This window comes from Lepidochelys kempii, chromosome 3 (assembly GCF_965140285.1).
Source record: "Lepidochelys kempii isolate rLepKem1 chromosome 3, rLepKem1.hap1, whole genome shotgun sequence".
In the NCBI taxonomy this organism is placed as follows: domain Eukaryota; kingdom Metazoa; phylum Chordata; order Testudines; family Cheloniidae; genus Lepidochelys; species Lepidochelys kempii.
The window spans coordinates 179,268,120-179,290,155 of record NC_136382.1 but is presented as its reverse complement, the minus strand read 5'-3'; the positions used below and the strand labels follow the sequence as shown (position 1 = coordinate 179,290,155).

Sequence of the window (22,036 nt, the reverse complement as noted above, 5' to 3'; positions counted from 1 at the left end):
AAGTTGAATTGAAAAGTACTAAATATCTGTTATTCAACAGTGCATGGTATTGACACATTTTCCCATATGAAAATGAACGGACCCTGTGTACTGAATAAGCAGCTTTAAGGAAGTTATTCAACAAAACAGTAGGATCAGCTTCTCTAAGGTTAGAAGCGGTTGTAAGGGAGATGTTCAAGGGAAGAAAAGAACTGAAGAGGGTGGCTCAGAATCTGCTTTGTACTTCAAGCAAGGTGGAGCAGAAATGTTGTTTGGGATTTAACCTAAGGGGCTGCCAGGTAACAATCCATTCCAGAGCATCTGTTGTTCCAGCTAACTGCCTTGTTGACTCTAAAGCAGGGATGGGCAAACTTTTTGGGCCGAGGGCCACATCTGGATGGGGAAATTGTATGCAGGGCCAGGGCAGGGGGTTGGGGTGCGGGAGGGAGTGCGAAGTGTGGGAGGGGGTGCAGTGTGCAGAAACGGGCTCAGGGCAAGGAATTGGGGCAAAGGGGGTGTGTGGGGTGCAGGAGGGGGCTCAGGGAAGGGGGGGTGCGGGGAGCAGGAGGGGGCTCAGGGCAGGAAGTTGGGGTGCACTGGGGTGCGGGGTGCAGCAGGGCTCAGGGCAGGGAGTTGGGGTGCAGGAGGGGTGCGAGGTGCAGGCAGGGAGTTGGGGGGTGGGGTGCAGGAGGGGTTCGGGCTCCAGCCCAGTGCCACTTACCTAAAGCTGCTCCGGGGTGGCAGCGCCGTGCACCGGGGCCAGGGTAGGCTCCCTGCATACCTGCCCTGGCCCCGCGCTGCTCCGGGAAACAGCCGGAACCACGGCCCTGCACGGCCCCTGCGGGGGGGGGGCCCACAGGGCTCCGCGTGCTGCCCTTGCTACGCCTCCAGGTACCTCCCCTAAAGCTCCCATTGGCTGCGGTTCCCCTTTCCCAGCCAATGGGAGCTATGGGGGGGTGGTGCCGCCTGCAGGCAAGGGCAACGCACAAAGCCCTCTGCGCCCCCCCTCCCGTCCCCGGGGCCCCAGGGACGTAGTGCCGGCCGTATCTGAGAGTGGCACAGGGCCTGTGCCACCATGGGGGGCAATCCCGCGGGCCAGATCCAAAGCCCTGAGGGGCCGGATCCAGCCCACGGGCCATAGTTTGCCCGCCCCTGCTCTAAAGTGACAAGGTTATTAAATGGGTCTGAGGTGAAAGCTCTGAAGTTGGTTAGTCCTTTTCAAGGTGAGGGTTAAAGGCCATTAATGGACCGAATTAGAAACCTGTGGATTACTCTGCTTTACGACTAATCCCGTATTGTTAACAAGTTCTAAATTCATTACAGCAAGAAAGAAACCATGAAATAGCATGTAAAAACACAGAGAGCCCTCTGTCTCCTGTCCACTTGTATGAGAGTGCAGGTATTTGGGGAATCTTATATTTTCTCCAATTTGACTGTATTGTTAACAATACATGTGAGATCATATAGTGAATGTAGTTAGCATCAGTGCTGTATTATTTCCCCTTCATACATCCTTGCATCCCCCAAACCCATACTAAGTGTCATTAAAAATGACATTCCAGGACTATGTTCAGGGCTGCTGAAGACTTGCATACCAGAACTCTTCTGTTTCTCTCTGCTGAGAGAATACAAGATGGATAATGATCACTCATGCTTGTGACTTTTGATGTAGAATCTAAGGTCAGGATGGCAGTGAGAATTCTCATTAACACAAAGGACCTTGTACAGTTGCTGCTGGAACTAGGGTATCCCGAGCTGAGAGCTTCCTTTGTAGAAGAAAACCACTGTAGCCAAACTAATATTAACCAGTCTCCATAGATATGCTGAATGCCCCACTGTGTTCCTCTTCGAAAAAAACAAAACTAAAAGGCCCTTCAGTTTAAGGGGAACAGTACAGTTAAACAGGCACACAGTAATCGTTGCACAGTCTACTCTAGAGGCTGCATTAATGGTTTTTAAAAGGTCTTGTGAAAGTTGCCTTTTAATCCTAAAATGATGTGACTGGAAATCCAGATAATTCAGTGTTCCCTGACATTTGTTTTATTCATAGAAAATATGAGGAGGAAATCCTCATAGAACCCAGACATAGCAGATAATACAAGGCTAACTTACATTTCACAGACTTTATTATGTAATTGTTATTTGGCTGAATAAAATATGTTTTTACTAAAGAATGGTGCAGGATAGTGTAGTAGGCTGTAAGTGTGTGTGTGTGTGTGTCCCCAAACATGATCAGTCAGTTATCTGTTCTGCATATGCCCTTTAGCTGGAAACACAAAAAATACAATGCTATGGTATTCCGCAAGGATTTTGTTAATCATTCTCTAACCAGAAAGATCCCAAACACCTTCCTCAGAAAGGTATATCTGGGTCACATGCACCTGTAAAAATGGCAGGGCAAAGGTTTCTAATGAATTTGGTTTTTACTAGAGTGAAAATGAGAACACTTTAGGGGTCAGTTAGGAGGAGGAATAGATAAAAGTTCAGCTGCAAGGAGGATTATATACAAATGAGATGCTGTAAAAATGTAAAAAAATCAGCTGCACAGATTTTTACAGGAAAGTGCCTTGTTATAGAAATATATTTAAGTAGAATAAATCGTAATATTATTGCAAGGAGATTGTTAGGAGTCAGATGATACAAGAGCTGAAAAGCTGGTGTGTAAATTGTGGCAGCTCCTTAATGGAGCTGCACCAATGTATGGAGCTGAGGATCTGGCCCACAGTTTATCTCTGCGATTCAGGCCTAGCTGTCTACTCTGCTCAGACGACTACCTCTCTTTGGTTGCAACTTCTTTGCATTGATATCGCATGTTGGGTTCTTTTCCCCTAATGTACAGCAGCCTTCTTTGTATCCCTTTTGTGCTGGTAACACTATCAACTGTTGAGTTTGATTTGAGCATGATTCAATTCCAGAAAGGAGAAAAAAAAAAGGGAAGAGACAACATGTCCATGGTTTTTCTTATTTTTTGGCTGCACATAGGAGTCCTCTTATCTGCAGTAACCTCAGCTCATAGCTGTGAGAATAGTTGTTTTTGTCTAAGTGAATATCTTTCAGCAACAGTGATAATTTCCAGGGAAGGTGGAGTATTCTGTTAATGAGGAGGCCATTATTTTTCCGGGTATGTACATCTTTCAGCTTTTTAGATTGTCTGCCATTGTAACAAAAGTGATTACATTGTTACATATGACTGCCCTTTGCAGTTTAATATATGAGTAGTGCTCATTATGATATGGCAATTAAATCAAACTATGAGTAAGTAGGGGAGGTGTCTCAAGAATTCCAGATGTTAGTTTTTCATGTTGAACTTTTTACCTTTAAACTATAATTACTCATCAGAGAAACAGATAATGTTGGCTTAGGCTACTTCTGGTTTTAAATATCTCAAGTTCTTTTGAACCAAGGAAATTCATCTTGAGCATGTGTGCCTGCATGAGTAGCCTGGTGAGGCTCCCTGGTCTAGAGTAAGCCACCAGCAGAGTGGCTGTGAAGAAGTGGTCTCCATGCCAGTCCCACAAGCACCTGTGCAGAATGTGGTGAGAGGGGCATGAGCCAGAAGGGCCATGGGATCGTTGTTTAAATGAATCTAGTAGCTATTATTCCAGCCGTGGTCGTGGGGACTGCACGCCACTCTGTGGGATGAATTTCATCCCATCGGCCCCCACGTGTGCCTCATTTACTTGGGATTTGTGTGGCTGATGCAAATTGCTCTCTGTGCACATTGCCTCATCCGAAAGAGAGAGGTTTATGTTGCTTTTAACACAAAAGGAAAAAAGTTCTCTTTGAGCAGCTGTAGCACCGTCTCCAACCAGATCCCTGGTTATTACCCACATCTCTTTTTGGAATCTTGCCATTTTCACAGGTGTGGTGATAATCCAGTCATACCGTATTATGTTTTAGATGAATCTGGATGTGATTGACCACAGCTTTTGCTTATGTTATTGTTCTAAGAGTTCACGTTGTGAGATGTGAACTGTGAAATGGAAATGGTGGCGTGTTTCTCCCTTCAACCAGTTGTAACTTCTCTATTGCTGAAGTCTCTTTTTTATATATATAGTGGTGCCTGATGGGACTTCCATAACATTTCTGTTACATAAATCCTTATCTGTGCGGGTTTGTAACTAGGCTAAAAAAGTTGCTCCAGTGTGGGAGAGTTTTTGAAATTACTCTCAAAAGAATATGGGTATCCATGTAATTAAAAATAACATATGGAACCCAGCTACATTGTGTTGAGTCAAAATCTGTGCAATTTTATTCTAGTGGTGTTGCACAGGGTATAAATCAAGCTCGAATTTGGCCCTGTAGGCTCAGTAGTAACACGTTGGACCTGATTCAGTTATGCATGTTTTATATTGATGTACGTGTATTGACTTCAGTGGAGGGATTCCTGATTTGCACTTGGGTGCGTGAGGGAAGAATTGGGTTTATGGGGCCTGATTCTCAATTGTCCTGTGGTTTGTGTAATTATTTACACCTGTACAAAGTTGTTGTTTTATCAATGAAAAATGCGGGTACTCAGTTCTTCTGAAAATCAGGCCACTAGGATTTAGCACATGGATTTTGAAAATAATCTTTAAAAGACCATTTAAAAGTGTTTGTCTTAACATGTCCCTTCTTGCCCTTCCAAGAATGACTTTGTTTTCTCTCTTTCTTTCAGATTTTAAGGCAGAAAATATCTTAACAATAAAAAGCCACATTTGTTGATTTTTGAAAATGGAGGGGTGAGGGAGGAAAGGGGGGGGATAAAACCATGACTTAAAAAAAATGTGGATTTTTTTTAAATAGACAATTTTTCTTAAATCTTACTAGAAAAAAGGCCATCACCCCCCTCCCAAAATCTTTTCATTCAAAAAGGTTTGGCCAGCTTTGGTTAAAAGTGGAATTTTGTCCTTATCTGCCTTGTGCTGACATCTGGTGGCAAATCCTTGACTCTGGCTGACAAGTGTGCAACCCACCTCAAGGGTGGTACACCACCACAGCCTATGCACTCCTGCTATCCAGGGTCAGTTGTGCGTTACATTTCTCGAGCTCCACTCTAAATAACTCCAGCAGCCAATGGCCCCAGAAGGCTCATGGCAATTACTGGGGTATAAGGAAGTTTTGGCCATGTCCTGTTTCCCCAGGCTATGTCCCCCAGCAGGGATGGAACATAGTGTGTTGCGGATTCTCTCCAAACTAGCTATGCTGGCTTTAAGACCAGAATCTACCAGTGGTGAAATATCACGGGGTAGCTGTGTTATCCACAAAAACAACAAGGAGTCTGGTGGCGCTTTAAAGACTAACAGATGAAGAAGTGGTGTTTTACCCACAAAAGCTTATGCCCAAATAAATTTGTTAACCTTTAAGGTGCCATCAGACTCCTTGTTGTTTCAGTAGTGAAATGCCATTTCCACACTACAGAATTTGAGCCAAGGTGAGTTTAAATTAAGACTACTGGATGATGCCTGCAATGGCAGGAACTATGGGTTGGGTAAAGGGCTGCCTTTCATCCTTGTCTCTTCTGAATTCCATGGATGTGCTTGACTATAAACATTTGTTAGCATAGTTTTAGTTTTAGTATGTCTTTGTACGAATTACTTAATACCAAAATGAAAAGGAGTACTTGTGGCACCTTAGAGACTAACAAATTTATTTGAGCATAAGCATAAGCTTTCGTGAGCTACAGTTTATGCTCAAATAAATTGGTTAGTCTCTAAGGTGCCACAAGTACTCCTTTTCTTTTTGCGAATACAGACTAACACGGCTGCTACTCTGAAACCTGTTAATACCAAAATAGCTTTTGTTCTCTGATTTACATAAACAAACCCTCATTTCTGGTTTAGCTGCTGTTGCCAAGTTTGAATTATACTTTCCAGCAGCTGTTGCAAGTCACTATGGACCAGTTTTTGAAAAGTGTATACACAGAGCATTTTTCACACCCCTGAGCTACACATGTGCTTGAGTCAGGCTTACATGAGCTCAATAGGTATGTGCTCATGAAAATCCCTGATTTGTGGGTGTGTATCAGATGTTGAGCACACACAGAACACACATATGCACTTTTGAAAACATATGCCTGTAAGTGCTCCTTCAGAGCTTAGGAAGTGTATCAGCCTATTTCATTTTTAATTTTTCAGCTACTATATTGACTGAATTTTCTTTTTACTCTGAGTGTCTGTATGCATGTCTATGTATATATGTGAATTATGGATTCAGTTCAGCAAGGTATTTAAGTACATTCCTGACTTTAGTCCCATGAGTTCAATGGGACTGTTCACTTACTTATGTAGATGTGTGCGTAAGTACAATACCGTGCTGAAATGGGGTTAAATGATTTATATATGTTATATACCATGAATGCACCATTAATAATGAGTGATCAAACACCCAACTTTTGAATTTCCTGAGTTTTTATGATTGCACCAAGAACATTAATTAAGCTGCATTGTATATCTTATGGTTTATATTTATAACAAAATAATACGCTAAGGTTTATATTTGAAAACAGATCTAGAATATGCTACATATATGCCACATGGCCAAAGCAGCTTTGTTGGAACAACCCTCCCTTTGGGAATTTCCTGAGTTTTGAGTTTTCTTTATTCTCTTCATATTGTATTAATATTAGGTTTTGGCATTTAATTTCCCTGCTTTTTTTAAAAAAAAATACATAAAGAAAAGGGGAATGAAAAAAGAAATCTGAAGGTATATGTGAGTTGGTGAGCTTGGTAGACAATTTGAACTGGAGCTATCATTCTCACTAATTCTGCTTTCCATATGTAAGCTCCTTGATGGAGATTTTCAACCTGTGAAGTTTATAAACTCCGTCACCAGACTACAGTATCCTTAATCAGAGCCCCCTTAACAATTCATTTTACAAAGGTTAGAAAAGTTTAAGTATGCATGCATGAAACTACCTACAGGTATTTTAAATCTTTGAAACTTTATAATTATTGAAACCAATTTCCTTCAAATTTGCTTTGCCTTTTATATCTCAATGAGATCTATAGAACAAGTCAAGTTTGGATACTAGAAATTTCAGCCTCTCTCTTCAGCCACTTCAGAGTTAATTATCTGAGCAAAGACATTTCTTACCGGAAAAGGATATTCTCCTCCCCCCGGTGCATAACTCTAAAGGTTGAAGTGAATTTGCTTAAAGGTTCCCACTCATCCTGCCAAAAACCAAACAAACACAGATAGATAAATAAAATTGCATTTGGTCTGGGACCAAGCACGGAAATTTTAACACCGAAAGGAAAATTCTGAAGTGAGAGATTAGAATGAAAGTTGAAACTCAACCTTAATTATACCCTGGAGAGCTTCTAGAGAAGATTCGAGGAGGTGATATCTTTGAAATGAAGAAATTGTACAATAAGTTTTGATTAGCTGCATCCTTTTTTATGGTTGAATTTTTGTGTACATTCTGACTGACTGATAGAGACGTTGATAGTGGGGTGTAATGTTCAGTGGGGTGTAATTTTTTAATGCAGGTTTTTCTGGAGCATTTCTTAAACACACTTACAGATTAAAGGGCTCAGTTCTGCAAGACTTGAGCTATGTGAATATTGGGACTAATGGGAGCTCTCTGTATGGCAGACTTGCAGAGCTGGGCTCGTGGAGAAGACAGTTTTTCCTTTTAATGCTTCTTGTTAGTAATCTTTTTAGAAATAGCCTTATGTTCTAAATTATCCGTAGATTCCTTCAGTTAGTACAAGTAATCTTTGCTGTAACGTAGACATTTTTTATTGCCAATATTCATTCTGCTTTAATCAAGGGAGAGCTTAGAGGCCATTTTAACTCCAAACCATAGCACATGCTGATATCCAGCATTATTATCTGATTTGTTACTGCTTTTATTTGGCAATCTCACTGTACAGAACAGTATATTGCCATATACAGTATACCTTGTAATTATCAGAGGTAAATTATTCTGTGACAATGGAAGCAGAATGAAACGAACAAATCATGAGCAAGGGTATTAAATCAGCCTATTAAACTGAAAATATTATTAATCCCCAACTGATGCAGTGGTTATTTAAATATATGGTTGTCAATTTAAAATATTTAATCTAATAGTACAAATATATAATTTAACTGCAAATCATTATAAATTTAACTCCCAGATTTTATATTTCCAAAAGATTAAATGCATTCATGATTGAGTGTTAGCTTCTGTCTACCATGGCAGTGTGTGCCCACTTCCCTGCCTTAATGGTGAACATGGGGCTGCACTGAGTCAAAACACTCCTGTCTCCTTTTCTCTATTCTAAATTATAATCCCAGTGGACAGTTGTATACTTCATATTCCAGAGCGTCTCGACATGTATGAGCTTGGAGCTCCAGAATGTGGAGCACTCCAGGTTACCCTATGCACCAGTATGCACACACAGCTGAATCATAGAAATGGGCAGTTAGTTGCATCTAGGCCCAGTCACAGACATGTCTGAGCCCTGAGTTCATCATTAAGGTAAGGAGGGAGTGGGGAACCGGAACCAACAGTACTGCATCTGAGGGGGAAATGGAGAAGACTGAAGGAAAAGAAGTGGCACGGAGAGGAGGTCATAAATAATCTCCCCTACCCTCCAAAATTCAAAACTTCTTATCTTCCCTTCTCCAAACAACAAAGAGAAGTAGGTTTATTGTAAAAATACATTCGCTCTATTTGGTTTGCTGGACAGGAGGGAAATAACAGGTGGTAGAGGTATGGGTATCAGCTGCCTACCTAGGCTGTTCAGAGAACTAGCACTAGTCCCCAATGTCAGCCTTTAACCATATAGTGTACGGGGAACGATTTTTGTGAAAACCTTTTGGCCCGTTCCTGCACTGTGCCAGTAAAGAATATTTTTGGAGGAAGCTACAAAGGCCACACAAGACTATGTGTAGTTCAGAACACTGCTGTGATCTTGATCATTTTCATTGTTCCTTTGTGGGAGTTTCGTAGACAATATCTTGGGACAAGTCAGTTCTTTTCCGAGATCCCATTTAAGAAGGCGATGTCTCTGACTCGATCACATTTACAATTTTTTTCCCCAAGAGACTTAAACGCTCGGGACCAAATTGGTTGTGCTGAATTTGTGTATTTTAACAGCACTAGGATATTTTTATTCTATTAGTACATGCAGATTTGTCTGAGCTATACACCGGACAGTAGCTCCTTTATTATTCTACTCAGGCTATTTGTCTGTTCTGTAAGGCTGTTCACTATAGGCGCCGATTTCCTGTGGGGTGCTCAACCCCTGCTCCCGTCCCAGCCCCCGCCCCTATTCCATCCCTTCCCCCAAGGCCTCACCCCGGCCCCCCCTCTTCCCACCCCATTCTGCCCCTCCCCCGCCTCTTCCTGCCCCTGCTCCTCCCCCAGTGCCTCCTGCATGCTGCTGAACAGCTAATCGTGGTGTGCTGAAGGCACAAGGGGAGGGGAGGAGAAGGAGCTGATCGGCAGCTCTGCCAGCGGCGAGAGGTGCAGAAGGGAGGTAGTGGGGCGGTCGGGGGGGGGGGGCGGGGGAGGCTGCTAGTGGGTGCTGAGCACCCACTTTCTTTTTCCCTTGGGTGCTCCAGTCTCAGTGCTGTTCATTTATATGTCCCTGTAGTATTTTTCTCAGGATATAATTTCTGGAGCTAGGGAAAAATGTGACAAGGCCGTGTGCCTGTGCTTAACTTCAGTCATGTGAGCAGTCTCACTGAAGTCAATGGGACAGCTTCTGTGCTTAAAGCTAAACACCGGCATACAGATTTGCAGGCGTGTCACCTAAGGTGTTAAATGGTTTTAATTCTCCATTATGGCAGTTGCATTTCAATGGCTAGTCTTCAGTTTGTAAAAATAATTTAACTATGATTTCCCATAATGCAGAAGTCGGGTTGAATATCTGATTCGCATAGTTTAAATCAATCTAGTGAGGATAGGTCAAAGCATCTTCCTTTCTGTAAACCTGCTATGTGATTTGTCCTCTTTAGAATAAAGATTTTCTCTTTGTTTGGTCTTTTAACCCCAGATGGCTTTTATGTTACATTTATTGGAATGTGAGACCTCCCAGTGATTGTCACATATAGACCCAGTCATTCTAGTATGCTGCCTTTCTTAACCTTCTGGTGACATCTTTTGATATTATAGCACCAAACAGCTATCAACCGTATGCAAAAATAACGACTATGAAAATACCTGTCCTCCCAAACACTGTACTACTTGGCTGACTACTCAACATGGTTTTATACAAAATTTTATTTTCTGGGCAAGGTTTAGCGACATCAGAGAGAAAATATCAGAACGGTTTTTATGGTGATAGCCTTGTGCAGCTGTTTTCCTTTTCTCATTTTAAGATATTTTAGGCAATCAAACCATATATATGAAATATTGTTTATAACGTGTGTTGTGATATAGGACTTAAACTCCCTCTGGTGCTTCCCAGTAAATGAGGAGGAATTGTGAAATACACAGCCTTGTTTTGAAGTTTGGGAATGTTAAGCCATTGTGGTAGAGTAGGGGAGGCTCTAGAGACTTGATCCTGCTCCAAATGGAAGTCAGTGGCCAAACACAATGTGAGCAGAATAATTTCTTACCTTTTTAATCTTTAATGGGTGAAGTTCAAACACATGTAGGTAAAACCCTGGTTATAACACCCTTTTCTTCAGTGGAGTTAATCCAGCGCAACAAATTCACGTGTAGTCTGTTTTGTGTAATAAAATAACCCTCTTGAGTGCACTAGTTTTACATTGAAAACATCGGTTGGAGCCACTTTGCTGTGTTAAACTACCTGAGAGATTGAAGTAAAAATAAAGCAGATGGCCGTTATTTTAGAAGTTCATCCAGCGTTATTAAATATGGCACATATATGAAATAATGTTCTCAGCTTTGGAATGCTCACTTTGACTTTATTGGGGATTTTGGCTTCCAGGTTAAATACCTTTCTTTATGCTTTTATCAGTCCATATTTTCAGTACTAGCATCTTGTCAGCAGATGGAAAACCATCACAATGCTAGAAGACAAGAAACGTTGCTGTTCAGTTTTATTTGCCTTGTTCTTAAAGGGAAATATGGATACAGTTTTAGAATGCAGTAACGTTAGGAGGAGCTGTGTTTTTTGTGTTCATAATAGTGACCTTTTTCTAACAGTGTCTAGTAATCTTTGTTCCCACTTGATGACATTTTTTCTCTTCTTTTGGTGGATTTTAAACATTTTAAATTAGAGTCTTCATTAGCATAACAGACTTGCTTTTAGTTTGAGTTAGTTTTATGTTTTAGAGCAAGTGATATGAGTTCATGAGTTTTATTCTCTCTGTGCTTGTAATAACAATAATCATATTTATCTGTATAGCAGTGTCATGTGCTAGGAGCTTAGCAGGCGTGTAAAAAGACAGTGTCAGCCTGGAGGAGCTTACAGTCCAGGGCTCCTGATTGTCCCTGGCCCTTGTGTAAGTGTATGAGTATAACAACACAAGGAGTCTCTACCACCACCTTGTACGTTGCACACTAGGGCCTTGCTAACGCTGGCCTTGGTCTTGCAACCACCCTGGGAGTTGCAACCCCCAGGTTGAGAAACACTGATCTAGATGAGTTGAATATCCCCTAGAAGACCTCTGTGTACCCCAGGGGTACACGTACCCTTGATTGAGAACCCACTGGCCTAAAGGACACACTTTTGTTCCACCTTAGAATGATTGTACAGCACCTGCTGCTGCTGTTAAAGATACTGGGTGAGAGCCTCACCCCTACTCTGGCCCCCTGGTGGCCTCATAAAGGCACCCTAAAAGCCCCAGTTCTAGCTGTAGGAAGATTACAAAGGAACTCTAGAAGTCAGGCATAAGACTGCCCACGAAGATCCCTTCACAGGTCCTGGTGTAGATGGTATGTTGTGGGGCAGGCCCAGAGCTGTGTAAGTTGTGCAGAGGGCCCCAGACCAGACCAGGATAGGGAAGTGCAAAAGTGGCTGAAAGCTGCATTATCTACCCTTCACCTGGGTTGCAAATTTTGGGCTGCTCCACTTAGAGATGCAGCACAGAATTTCACCCATTATATTTAACTGGCTCTTACAGTTACAAAGCAGTGAAAGCTGTAGATTGTCACAGTGAATATGTTTGTGTTTCTTCACAGTAAAATCTGCACAGATCATAACAGAGTTGTCCAGATAACCAATCATAGTTTTCTCAGGCATCCTCCTTAATAGGAAGACCTTCAGGAATGGTTGGAATTTTTGAAATCATCTGTTATTGGCAGCTGAATTCTATATCTATGCATCTGTGTAAACACATTAGACCAGCGTAGTGTCCTGTATCCTGAAAAGCCGAGAATAGAGTGACCATTGGCCTGAGAAAGAAAGTTCTGTTTTCCTCTCTGCGCTGTTGACCTGAATTCTTATGATTCTAAGAGTTCTGGGAAACTGTTGATGTTGAATATCTACGCAAAAGCCAGGAGCCTAAATTTGATCATTAAGACAGTGTATTTAACAGAGTTTGATGGGAAGAGCATACTGTCTATATTTCTTTACTGTACAGGAAAAAAATATTTTTACGCTTTAGAAATTATATTCAACTTGTAAAAAAAATATTTAATATAAAGAAGCTGTTGCATTTGCAATTAGGAAGGAAAAAAGGTCCTGCATTTACCCTGGTTGAAGTATTGCCCAGGTCTACAACTGATTGTGTATAACATACAATATGCTGCTTATTACCTGGGCACAGCAGGTAAGACTTGAGATGAAGCTTCAGCCCTGTCTCTAAACATTATGTTCCGACAATACTGCTAGTCTAGATTGTAGGTTAAACACCCTGTAGCTAGTATTAGTCAGACACTTAATTCTTCTTTCATGGTTTCTTTTTCTGGTTTAATTAATTTCCTTGTCTTTTTTCCTATGTCATTTGTGCTAATTTTAGAACCCTCCCTTTGCAGTTTATCAGATTGAGCACAGTATCTGTGTCCAGCTAAGTGGTGGTTATACCTTTTAGGCATCAACTGTCAATGTGATTTTGACTCCTAAATGCCTAAATCTCTTTTGAAAGTGAGCTTTATGATCCTAAGTCTGTTAGGTGCTGCAACATTGAGTGCAGCAGCGTCTAAATACCTTTAAAAAGCTGGGCTTAAAGTTCTTCTGCTTGTGTTGGGCTGGGTACAGTGCTTGCTGAACAGATTTAAAACCCAATTTTAAATGGGTTTGGGCTCAATCTGTTTAAACCAAGCTTTGGTCAATGTGGAAGAGGGCAAACAATCTTTAAACTGAGTTCAGAAACAATCTTCCAGTTCAGGTAGCCTTTGCAGCCACAACATTTGATTGCCTTTGTGGTAAAGGAACGGTGCTGATTAGGGATGTAAATAGCTGTTAAAAAGAGTAACCATGTAACCGACTAAAAATTTATAGGTTACACGTTTAACTGGGGAACTAGGGGTGTGGAGGGTGCTGCAGCACACCCATGTTTTACACGGGTCCCCAGCTGCCAGCCCCTGCACCCGGGGATCCCCACTACCGGTCCCTGCTGCTGGTGTCCCAGCTGCCGGCTGCGCACCCGGGGTCCCTCCTGGCTGCCACCCGCAGTACGGAGGAGTTTCACTGTTAACTGAAATAGATAAGTCTGCTTATCTGTTAATCGGTTAACCAGTTAAACTTTTACATCACTAGTGCTGATATCAGTGTTCTGCGCACTGTGGGGAGGACTGTGTATGTTTGTGTTTGTTGGCTGGATTTTCGTACTTCCCACTTCATATCCGGAGCCAAATTCTCCATTATACTGGTGCAAGCGCACTGAGTTAATTGAATTCAATAGGATGGCACCGGTGTAATCGACAGCAGAATATGGTTCATGGATTTTTATCCAGAATCCTACAGTCCCTTTAATTTTAATGAGTATTGGGCATCCAGATTCTTTATCAGCTTTGAAAATCCCACCCTTAATATTTCAGAATGTTGCTAAAATTATAAAGGAAGAGTGTTCGTTAAGGAAAGTTTATTACCTAACTCCTGTTTACTTACTAAACAACTAAACCAAGTCAGCCACAGTAAATCACAAGCACTAAGCATGAGCTGCAAGTCCACCTGCTAATCGTATTTGTCAGAGGGGTTTCCGTCCAAAGGAAATTTCCTTCCTAATGTTGCCTCAAGATAAGTTGGAGTCTGTATTATCAATACAGCTGTTAAGAGCTACTTCCTTTTTCCTGCTGTGCATGTTTTGCATGATGCTCGTTTGTCTTTACCCCTGGGAAACAAATGTTTTCACAAGCTAAAAGACATTGGCAGCTCCACCCATATCCTCTGGTTTCAATTAGATTGTTCAAAATCTAAAAATAACTCTTTAAAGATATGAAGGATATTTGTCAAAAGTGTCACATTTGTTAATGTAAACTTAAAAGGCATGAGTGACTATAAATGGTGCTTCCTTTCCCACTATTGATATTAAATACCCATAATTAATTATTAATGTATATTAATATATATACACGTATATTTTATTTTTGTGTAATAGTATATACATGAATATAGCATCAATTAGTTATTTTCTGTGCTTTGTTGCATTTTCTAAGCTGCAGGTGCAATTCCTGGGTTAAAATAGATATGCAAATAAAATTGATGGTCTTTGTTTAATTCTGCGCGTCTTTTAACTTAAAAGACCTGAATAAAAAATGTACTTGCAGTTTATCAGTTTGAAGGTGATGGTGAAATCAGTTGCAAAAATCTGCCATCGTTGTGAAATGCCAAGCAGAAATAGTCCGTAGAGGTTTTAAGACTACATGCCACACCCCATTCAAATAAACTTATCAACCATTTTAATCTTGTTTTCTAGTTCCATATATAGAAACCTGTATAAAGTATATATATTATATGCAGTACTACAGGGGGTATACATGACGTGGTGGTAAAAACGCCTGCATTCTGTCTACTCTGGTGGTTGCACTGTTGCTACTATCAGTGGAGAATTACAGAGCTGAATTTTTCCAGGCTAGCTGCACCCAGTGAGAGAGACAGAGTGCTCTGGAGTGGGTAAGGAAAGTGTGAGTCCAGAAAGGGCTGCAGAGCTGCATTCCTGGATATCTTTTATTGTCTATTTGCCAGCTCTTCTGAAGAGCTGGCAGTCAGTGGCATGCCACAAGGCTGTGTGGGAGCTTGGCTATTTACTATCAAGCAGGGCTTTCTCAGTGCAGGCAAGTGGATGCATTCGGCCAGTCAGTAATTTGACTTTCCCAATGGCAAGTTTGTTTTTCCATCCTTACTGCTCAATCACAGTGGGCAGTAAGAAAGACAGAAACACCCCCTCCCTCAGCCCACAAACCTAGATGTGGATTATAACAAATAACTGGAATGTACAGGGATTGGAGAGACATAAGATTTAGAGCATGAAAATTAGAGAGACCGAGATTTCATGTCTGAAAACATCACAGGTGCAGTAACTAGAATTTTTATTGCCTCCATTTCTATCTTTAGGTTTGTGTAAACAGTGGGGAGAGAAGGAAGGAACCACCAGGGGTGGGTGGAAAAGGGGTGAAAACAAGACAAAGGAGGGTGGAGAAACAAAAAATCAGAAACAACCCATGCCAATGCAAAGGAAATAATGGAAATCACAAAAGACAAGACAGAGAGAGTGAATAGGTAAAAGGAGGGGATCAGCAACTGTACTGGGACACGACTGGAAGGGGGACACAATGTGAGAGGAGTAGCCAGCTACTGATCTGTCAGAGGGGTGGTAGGGCCTCCATGTGAAAAGGATGGAAGTCACTGCTTAAGGAAACAGAGCTGGCTTCCTGGGGATGGATTAACTGAAATACATTGTTGTTTGACCCACACAGCTGTTTTCCTTCCTCAGACAATGGGCCAGATCATCAGCAGCTGTAAATTACTAGAGCTCGGTTGAAGTTAACACAGGTTTATGCTAGCTGAGTATCTGGCCCAATATATCACCATATTTTTTCATATAATGTCCATATTCTGTTTTACCTTTCCCTGATTAGTCCATATGTCTGGCCCCTCAGTTGCCACCTGCTAAAACAACATGGTATCCGCTGGTTTGCTTTCACCACCCATTATGTTTAATCTGCACCCCAAGGAGGACTGGAGAATGGCTGATAATCACAGTAGTGATCACAGAATATCAGGGTTGGAAGGGACCTCAGGAGGTCATCTAGTCCAACCCCCTGCTCAAAGCAGGACCAATCCCCAATTTTTGCCCCAGATCCCTAAATGGCCCCCTCAAGGATTGAACTCATAACCCTAGGTTTAGCAGGGCAATGCTCAACCCACTGAGCTGTCCCTCCCCCTAATCATGTGTTTATTTTAATAGGTTCCATTACAGATAACTTAGTAACTAGATTTCACAGCTTTCTTGAAGCTATAATGCTTTGAACATCCAAACTATAAGTCTGTACCTGTATCTAGACATCTCTTAATGTTGCATTGCTATATAGACATTACAGTAGTTAAATAAATATACATTATGTAGTGTTCTTGGACACATCTGGGTCACAATGAGTTTTTATGTAAACTTTATGGGGAAGGGAGAAGTGGTAATTGTTGGAAAATTTTTAATAGATGTAAAGCATTGCTAGTTCTTTAACTGTTTTCTGTGACTCACTAGTTAAAGGAATCATTCTTGACTTGACGCATGAATTAGCAGACATGCAACTGTGCAGATAAAGCATTCTAAGGAATTCACTACAAATAGTTCTGAACAGAATGTTTAAGGTTACTAGAGAGTATATTTAAATTATTATTTGGATAGACTAGTATTTCCACTAGCCAGATATGATGGGTTTTTTCCTTTGGTGAAGAATTGAGCAAACTGTGCTATTATGCTGCTGGAAATGAGGAGCAGCTTGAGTATGGGAGGCTGTATCTTTTGACTCTATTTTTGGTTTTGTAGTATTGCTTTGCTAGAAAGGAGTCTGTGCTTTCTAATGAAGTGGCCCACATCCTGTTCACACCGCTTATTAACAATATATATCTTGGCTTTGTATTGCTGACGTTGTGATGTTGTAATAATAATTAGAAGGTATGCATCCGATGAAGTGAGCTGTAGCTGATGAAAGCTTATGCTCAAATAAATGTTAGTCTCTAAGGTGCCATAAGTACTCCTTTTCTTTTTGCGGATACAGACTAACATGCCTGCTACTCTGAAACCTGTCAGAATGAAATATGTGGTCACAAAGCATTGAGCATTTTGTGGGGAAAAGTTACAACACAATCGGGAGTAGATAGCTCAGTGGGGCAAATGTCTGCAGCATGTAATAAACTAGGGTTGGTTACTATCAGGGTATCAGAAAGCAAGCCTCAGTTACTGCGAACTTGCTGTTGTGTTGCCATGTCATTGTAACACTGTACTTCACAAAGAGAGGACCATTGCAAACTGTACCATGGGCTGTCAGGCTGTTGAAAACGTATTGGTGTAATATAAACACCTTTGAGGGTCAGTTCCAATGCATTAGCCCTCTCACGAGGTACTGCAAGAATAAATTCAGAAGTACACGGGAGGCACTGAGATATTGTAGTGACAGGGGTCATATAAGTAAACAAATACCTACAGTCATTTAGTGACTGATAGTGCGCCCTCTCCTTTTCAGATTCCTTCTTCCTGTTTCCTTCCCTTACCACCACCCCCTTGTCGCTATTGCTATTTATTTCTTTACTTTCTGTGTTCTTACCCCCTAGGCTTCAGTTTTCTTCTCCTCTTTCCTCCTATCCCATGTTGCCACGATCAGTCCCTGTACTCCAGCAGAATATAGTAAAACTAGCTATGAATGTGCCAGATTTATGCACCTGTCCATGCTAGAGAAGCACTGTCTGTAGGAAAGCAGGCACATTGCACCTCCTGGGAAATTCCAAAAGGCCAGGGAGCATGGGAGACATCAGACAGATTCAGTTCTGCGTGAAAATGTAACCCTCCTACATTCCAAAAACATTTCATATATCTAAAATAATGTGTTCAGAGTTTTTTGGGTGCCTAAAATTAGGTGTCTAAGTCAAAGTGGCCTGATTTCCAAAAGCGCTGAGTTCCCACAAATCCCAATGAAGTCAATAAGAGTTTCAGATGGTCAGTGCCTTTGAAATCAGGCCTCTTATTTAGGTGCCTAAATGTGAGGCCTGATAAATAAGGTCCTGATCCAAAGTCCACTGAAGTCAGTTAAGAGCCTGAGTGACCAAACGATGCACCTTTTTCCGGCTAAAAGTCGGATACTCAGCAGACAACTTCTTAAGAGTTTCTGAATTAACGTAGGTCTATAGGGAGCATACACATTAAATGAACTATGACTTTTGCCAACGGTTATCTGAACAAACAGTTAGGAAAGTGTGTGGTATGTGTATGTTGAAAAAATCTGTTTTTCTGTGGCTTTATGTAAATCCAGGCCAACTTCACTCTTGCAGTTCTGGAACAGTTCATCCGGCTTTTACATAAATATTTGTTTAAATCTTTGAATCCTAAAATAAATGCTATTATGAGGGGGAAGGACTAAAATAAGTGAGAAGCATTGGACCAAATTCAGCTCTCACACGAAGGTTAATCCTGAGTAACTCCATGGATTTCAACGAAGTTGCTCTGAATTTACACCAATATAATCAAGAGCAGAAGTTGGACGGTTATCTTAAAAGCTGCAAGATAACCAAGATTAACAAAGGACAGGGAAGTTTAGTAATTCACAGACACACTTTAGGTCAGAGGCGGGCAAACTTTTTGGCCTGAGGGCCACATCCGGTTTCCGAAATTGTATGGAGGGCCACTTAGGGGAGGCTGTGCCTCCCCAAACAGCCAGGTGTGGCCTGACCCCTGCCCCCTATCTGACCCCCCCCCCCGCTTCTCGCCCCCTGACGGCCCCCCCGCGGGACTCCTGCCCCATCCAAACTCCCTGTTCCCTGACCCCCCTGCCCCATCCATCCCCACCCGTACCCTGACCACCCCCAGACCCCCCTGACCCTGACTGCCCCCCGCTGCCCCATCCAACCCCTCCTCTCATTCCGGACTGCCCCCCCCCCCGCCCCATCTAACCACCCCTTCTCCCTGACCGCCCCCGGAACCCCTGCCCCTGGCTGCCCCATCCAACACCCCCCTCCTTCCTGACGTTTCCCTCTCGCCCTCCCCCAGGACCCCTGCTCCCATTTAACCCCATCCTCTGACCGCCCCGACCCCTTTCCACATCCCCCGTTCCAGACCACCACCCAGAACTCTCCTGCCCTCTATCCAAACCCCCTGCCCCCTTACTACGCTGCCTGGAGCACCGGTGGCTGGCGACGCTATAGCCGTGCCGCCCAGAGCACCAGGACAGGCAGCTGTGCGGCCCGGCTGGAGCTAGCCACGCCACCGGGTCAAGCTGCGGCTCTGCAGCTGCTCTGCCTCACAAGAGCTCAGAGCCCCACCACCCAGAGCATTGTGCCGGCTGTGCAGTGAGCTGAGGCTGCGGGGAAGGGGGAACAGCAGGGGAGGGGCCGGGGACTAGCCTCCTGGGCCAGGAACTCAGGGGCCAGGCAGGAGGGTCCCCCAGGCCGTAGTTTGCCCACCTCTGCTTTAGGTTATTCTTTTACTAGTCACCTATTCATGTCTTAAGAAACAGGTTCTGCTGCCAAATCCTGAAGTCCATGCTCCAGATTTACTTCTCAAACATTGCTGAGGCAAAATTCCCAGTGAAATCAGTTCTCCTGACTTCATCAGAAAATACTATAAAATAAGAAAGTTGGATTTTCTGTGAAATGTCCTGATTAAATAACTCCTCTGGAGACACTAGCAAGCCTCTTTATTTGAATATATTGAAACATGGGTTTGAATATCATCATTTTATGTCTGTGCATAAGCTTTGGTTTGTTTAGAATAATCCTTTATTATTTCTTTGCCTAGATGAACGAGAGGCAGTTCAGAAGAAGACTTTCACAAAGTGGGTTAATTCACATTTGGCACGTGTATCATGTAGAATTACAGATTTATACACTGATCTTCGTGATGGACGGATGCTTATCAAACTGCTGGAAGTTCTTTCAGGAGAAAGACTTGTAAGTGTCTATATCTTTATATTCTTTTTGTCATCTCTTCATGAAAACCATGGGTGAAATCCTGGTTTCATTGAAGTCAGTGGCAAAATTCCCATTAATGTCAATGGGGCCAGGATTTCACCCCATATTTTTAAGAAACCTCTTCCTATCAATTTTTAAAAATTGTATTTAACACAAGTAAGGGCTTGATTTAGTTCTCATTGAAGTGTCTTTCTATTGTCTTCAGTAGGAGTTAGAACCTTTAGAGCCTCATCTATCATGTAAGGTGCTGAGCACTACCAGGAAGTACTGAGCAACCTCAACTCCCATTGGAATCAATGAAGGCTCTGAAAGGTGCTCAGCACCTTGCAGGCTGTGGCTGTCTTTGATTAGGGGGGTATGCCACATGAACTAGAATCCTCTGGGTGACACTTTTTCCACAGGTATGTGAGCAGTTCTCATTCTCATCAACGGGAAATGAGTATCAGTATCTGAGGGAAGATATTCATCCTGTGGACTGGGTGTAATAAAACTCCAGTGGTAAGAAGTGGTGCTGTATGACTATTGGAAGTGTATTTTAGGGAATGGTGGGGTACTAGTTTTCCCCCACACAGATCATTTAATGATGTCCCTGCTCTTAAAACAACCTTATCAAAGGAATACGGTCTTCAGCTGTGATCCAAGGCTACATGAGGTTGCAACTGTGTAATCAAGTGTCTTCAGCTGGTCTTATTAATGGAAGCCATATGGGTTAAGACCCTGCATAGTAAATTGGGGTTAAGACCCTGCATAGTAAATTGGGGTTAAGACCCTGCATAGTAAATTGGACATATGCCCCACAGTGCTGTGTTAGTACAGCAAAACTTGATATAGGGATTTCCAAATATTGTTTTGATTTGTTCATCAGTGAAGTGGGTTCTAGCCCATGAAAGCTTATGCCCTGAACGATGAAGTGGGTTCTAGCCCACAAAAGCTTATGCCCTGAACGAGATCACTGCAAACAGTGCTTATTCCGATACTGTATTCACTTACATTGGTGTAGCTGAGATCAGAGTTGGTCTTTATTGTAAAATTTAGACTATTTCAGGTATTAAGTCTGCAAACCCTTCAACACAGTTTCACCGCTTAATTTCAGTTTAATTATTTGCTCTGAAGTCAGTTTTGATGTCACATATTACTTTATCTACGGGGAAACTCAGACCAGCCATGCAACTTCCTCCATGTGATTTTTTTTTTTTCTCACCAAGGTTTGAAAAATGGATCTTTTATTCAAATAGAACATATGTAGTTATATTGGGAGTAATGGTGCCAAGCCAGCAGCATTCTCCTAGTGAGAATGTTACATCTGTGGTTACATCACCATTAAAATACCATAGTAGTGGTTTGCAACACTACTACAATTTCTTATTTTAGTATTGTTATCTCAGCTTTAGAATGTGAGTACAGCAACCTTTGTTTAAACAGCACATTCTAGCATTCCTTCCACTGCAAACATGGATATAGATAAGGTAATTCACAAAACCTTGAGACAGTTACGCACAATGAAGAGTATATTATTTTGATCATCTTATGTGGCTTACTTGCTGAAATTCTGTTGCTCTTTGTAATTACCTTTATTTTTTATTTGTTATTCACTGGCACAATGTGTTTAGTGCTACATAAGACACAGATATCAAGACAATCTCTGCTCAAAAAAACTTACCATTTAGAGAGCAAACCTAGAAAGTTAGGACAACTGGGATAACTAGAGACAGAAGCTATCTTATATATGTTATTTTTAAATTGTAAATGCAGTTAATATATTCATTCAATAAAATATATAATAACCTTACACTTGTGTTACAAATTCTTACCCTCATCCTGCAACACGGAAGAATAGTCCAGTGGAAAAACAGTCCAGTTGCTAGGACACTATCCTGGGATGCTGAAGAGCAGAGTTCAGTTCAGTGCCCTGTCAAAGACTTCCTGTTTTCCCTTGGGCAAGTCACTGAGGCCTAAATTTTCAAAAAGGTGTGGTGATTTGGAATGCCCCAATCTTCAGGTGCCCAAATTTGTACATCACTAAAGGGCCTGAATTTTCCAAAGGTGCTGCTAACAATCCATCCTCTGAAAACCTTTGAGGTGTCTCAAGTTGGGAACCACAAAATTAAGGC

General features: G+C 42.0%; 1 protein-coding gene across 5 annotated transcripts in view; it reads left to right on the top strand.

Annotated features, from left to right (window-relative positions):
* The window catches only part of SPTBN1 (spectrin beta, non-erythrocytic 1), a 214,669-nt gene that overhangs the window by 113,375 nt on the left and 79,258 nt on the right, over positions 1-22,036 (top strand). For all 5 annotated transcript variants that reach the window (XM_073339156.2, XM_073339157.2, XM_073339158.2 and 2 more), the window contains one exon: positions 19,753-19,904. In XM_073339156.2, the coding sequence (XP_073195257.1) occupies positions 19,753-19,904 (152 nt within the window). The remainder of the gene's footprint in view (positions 1-19,752; positions 19,905-22,036) is intronic.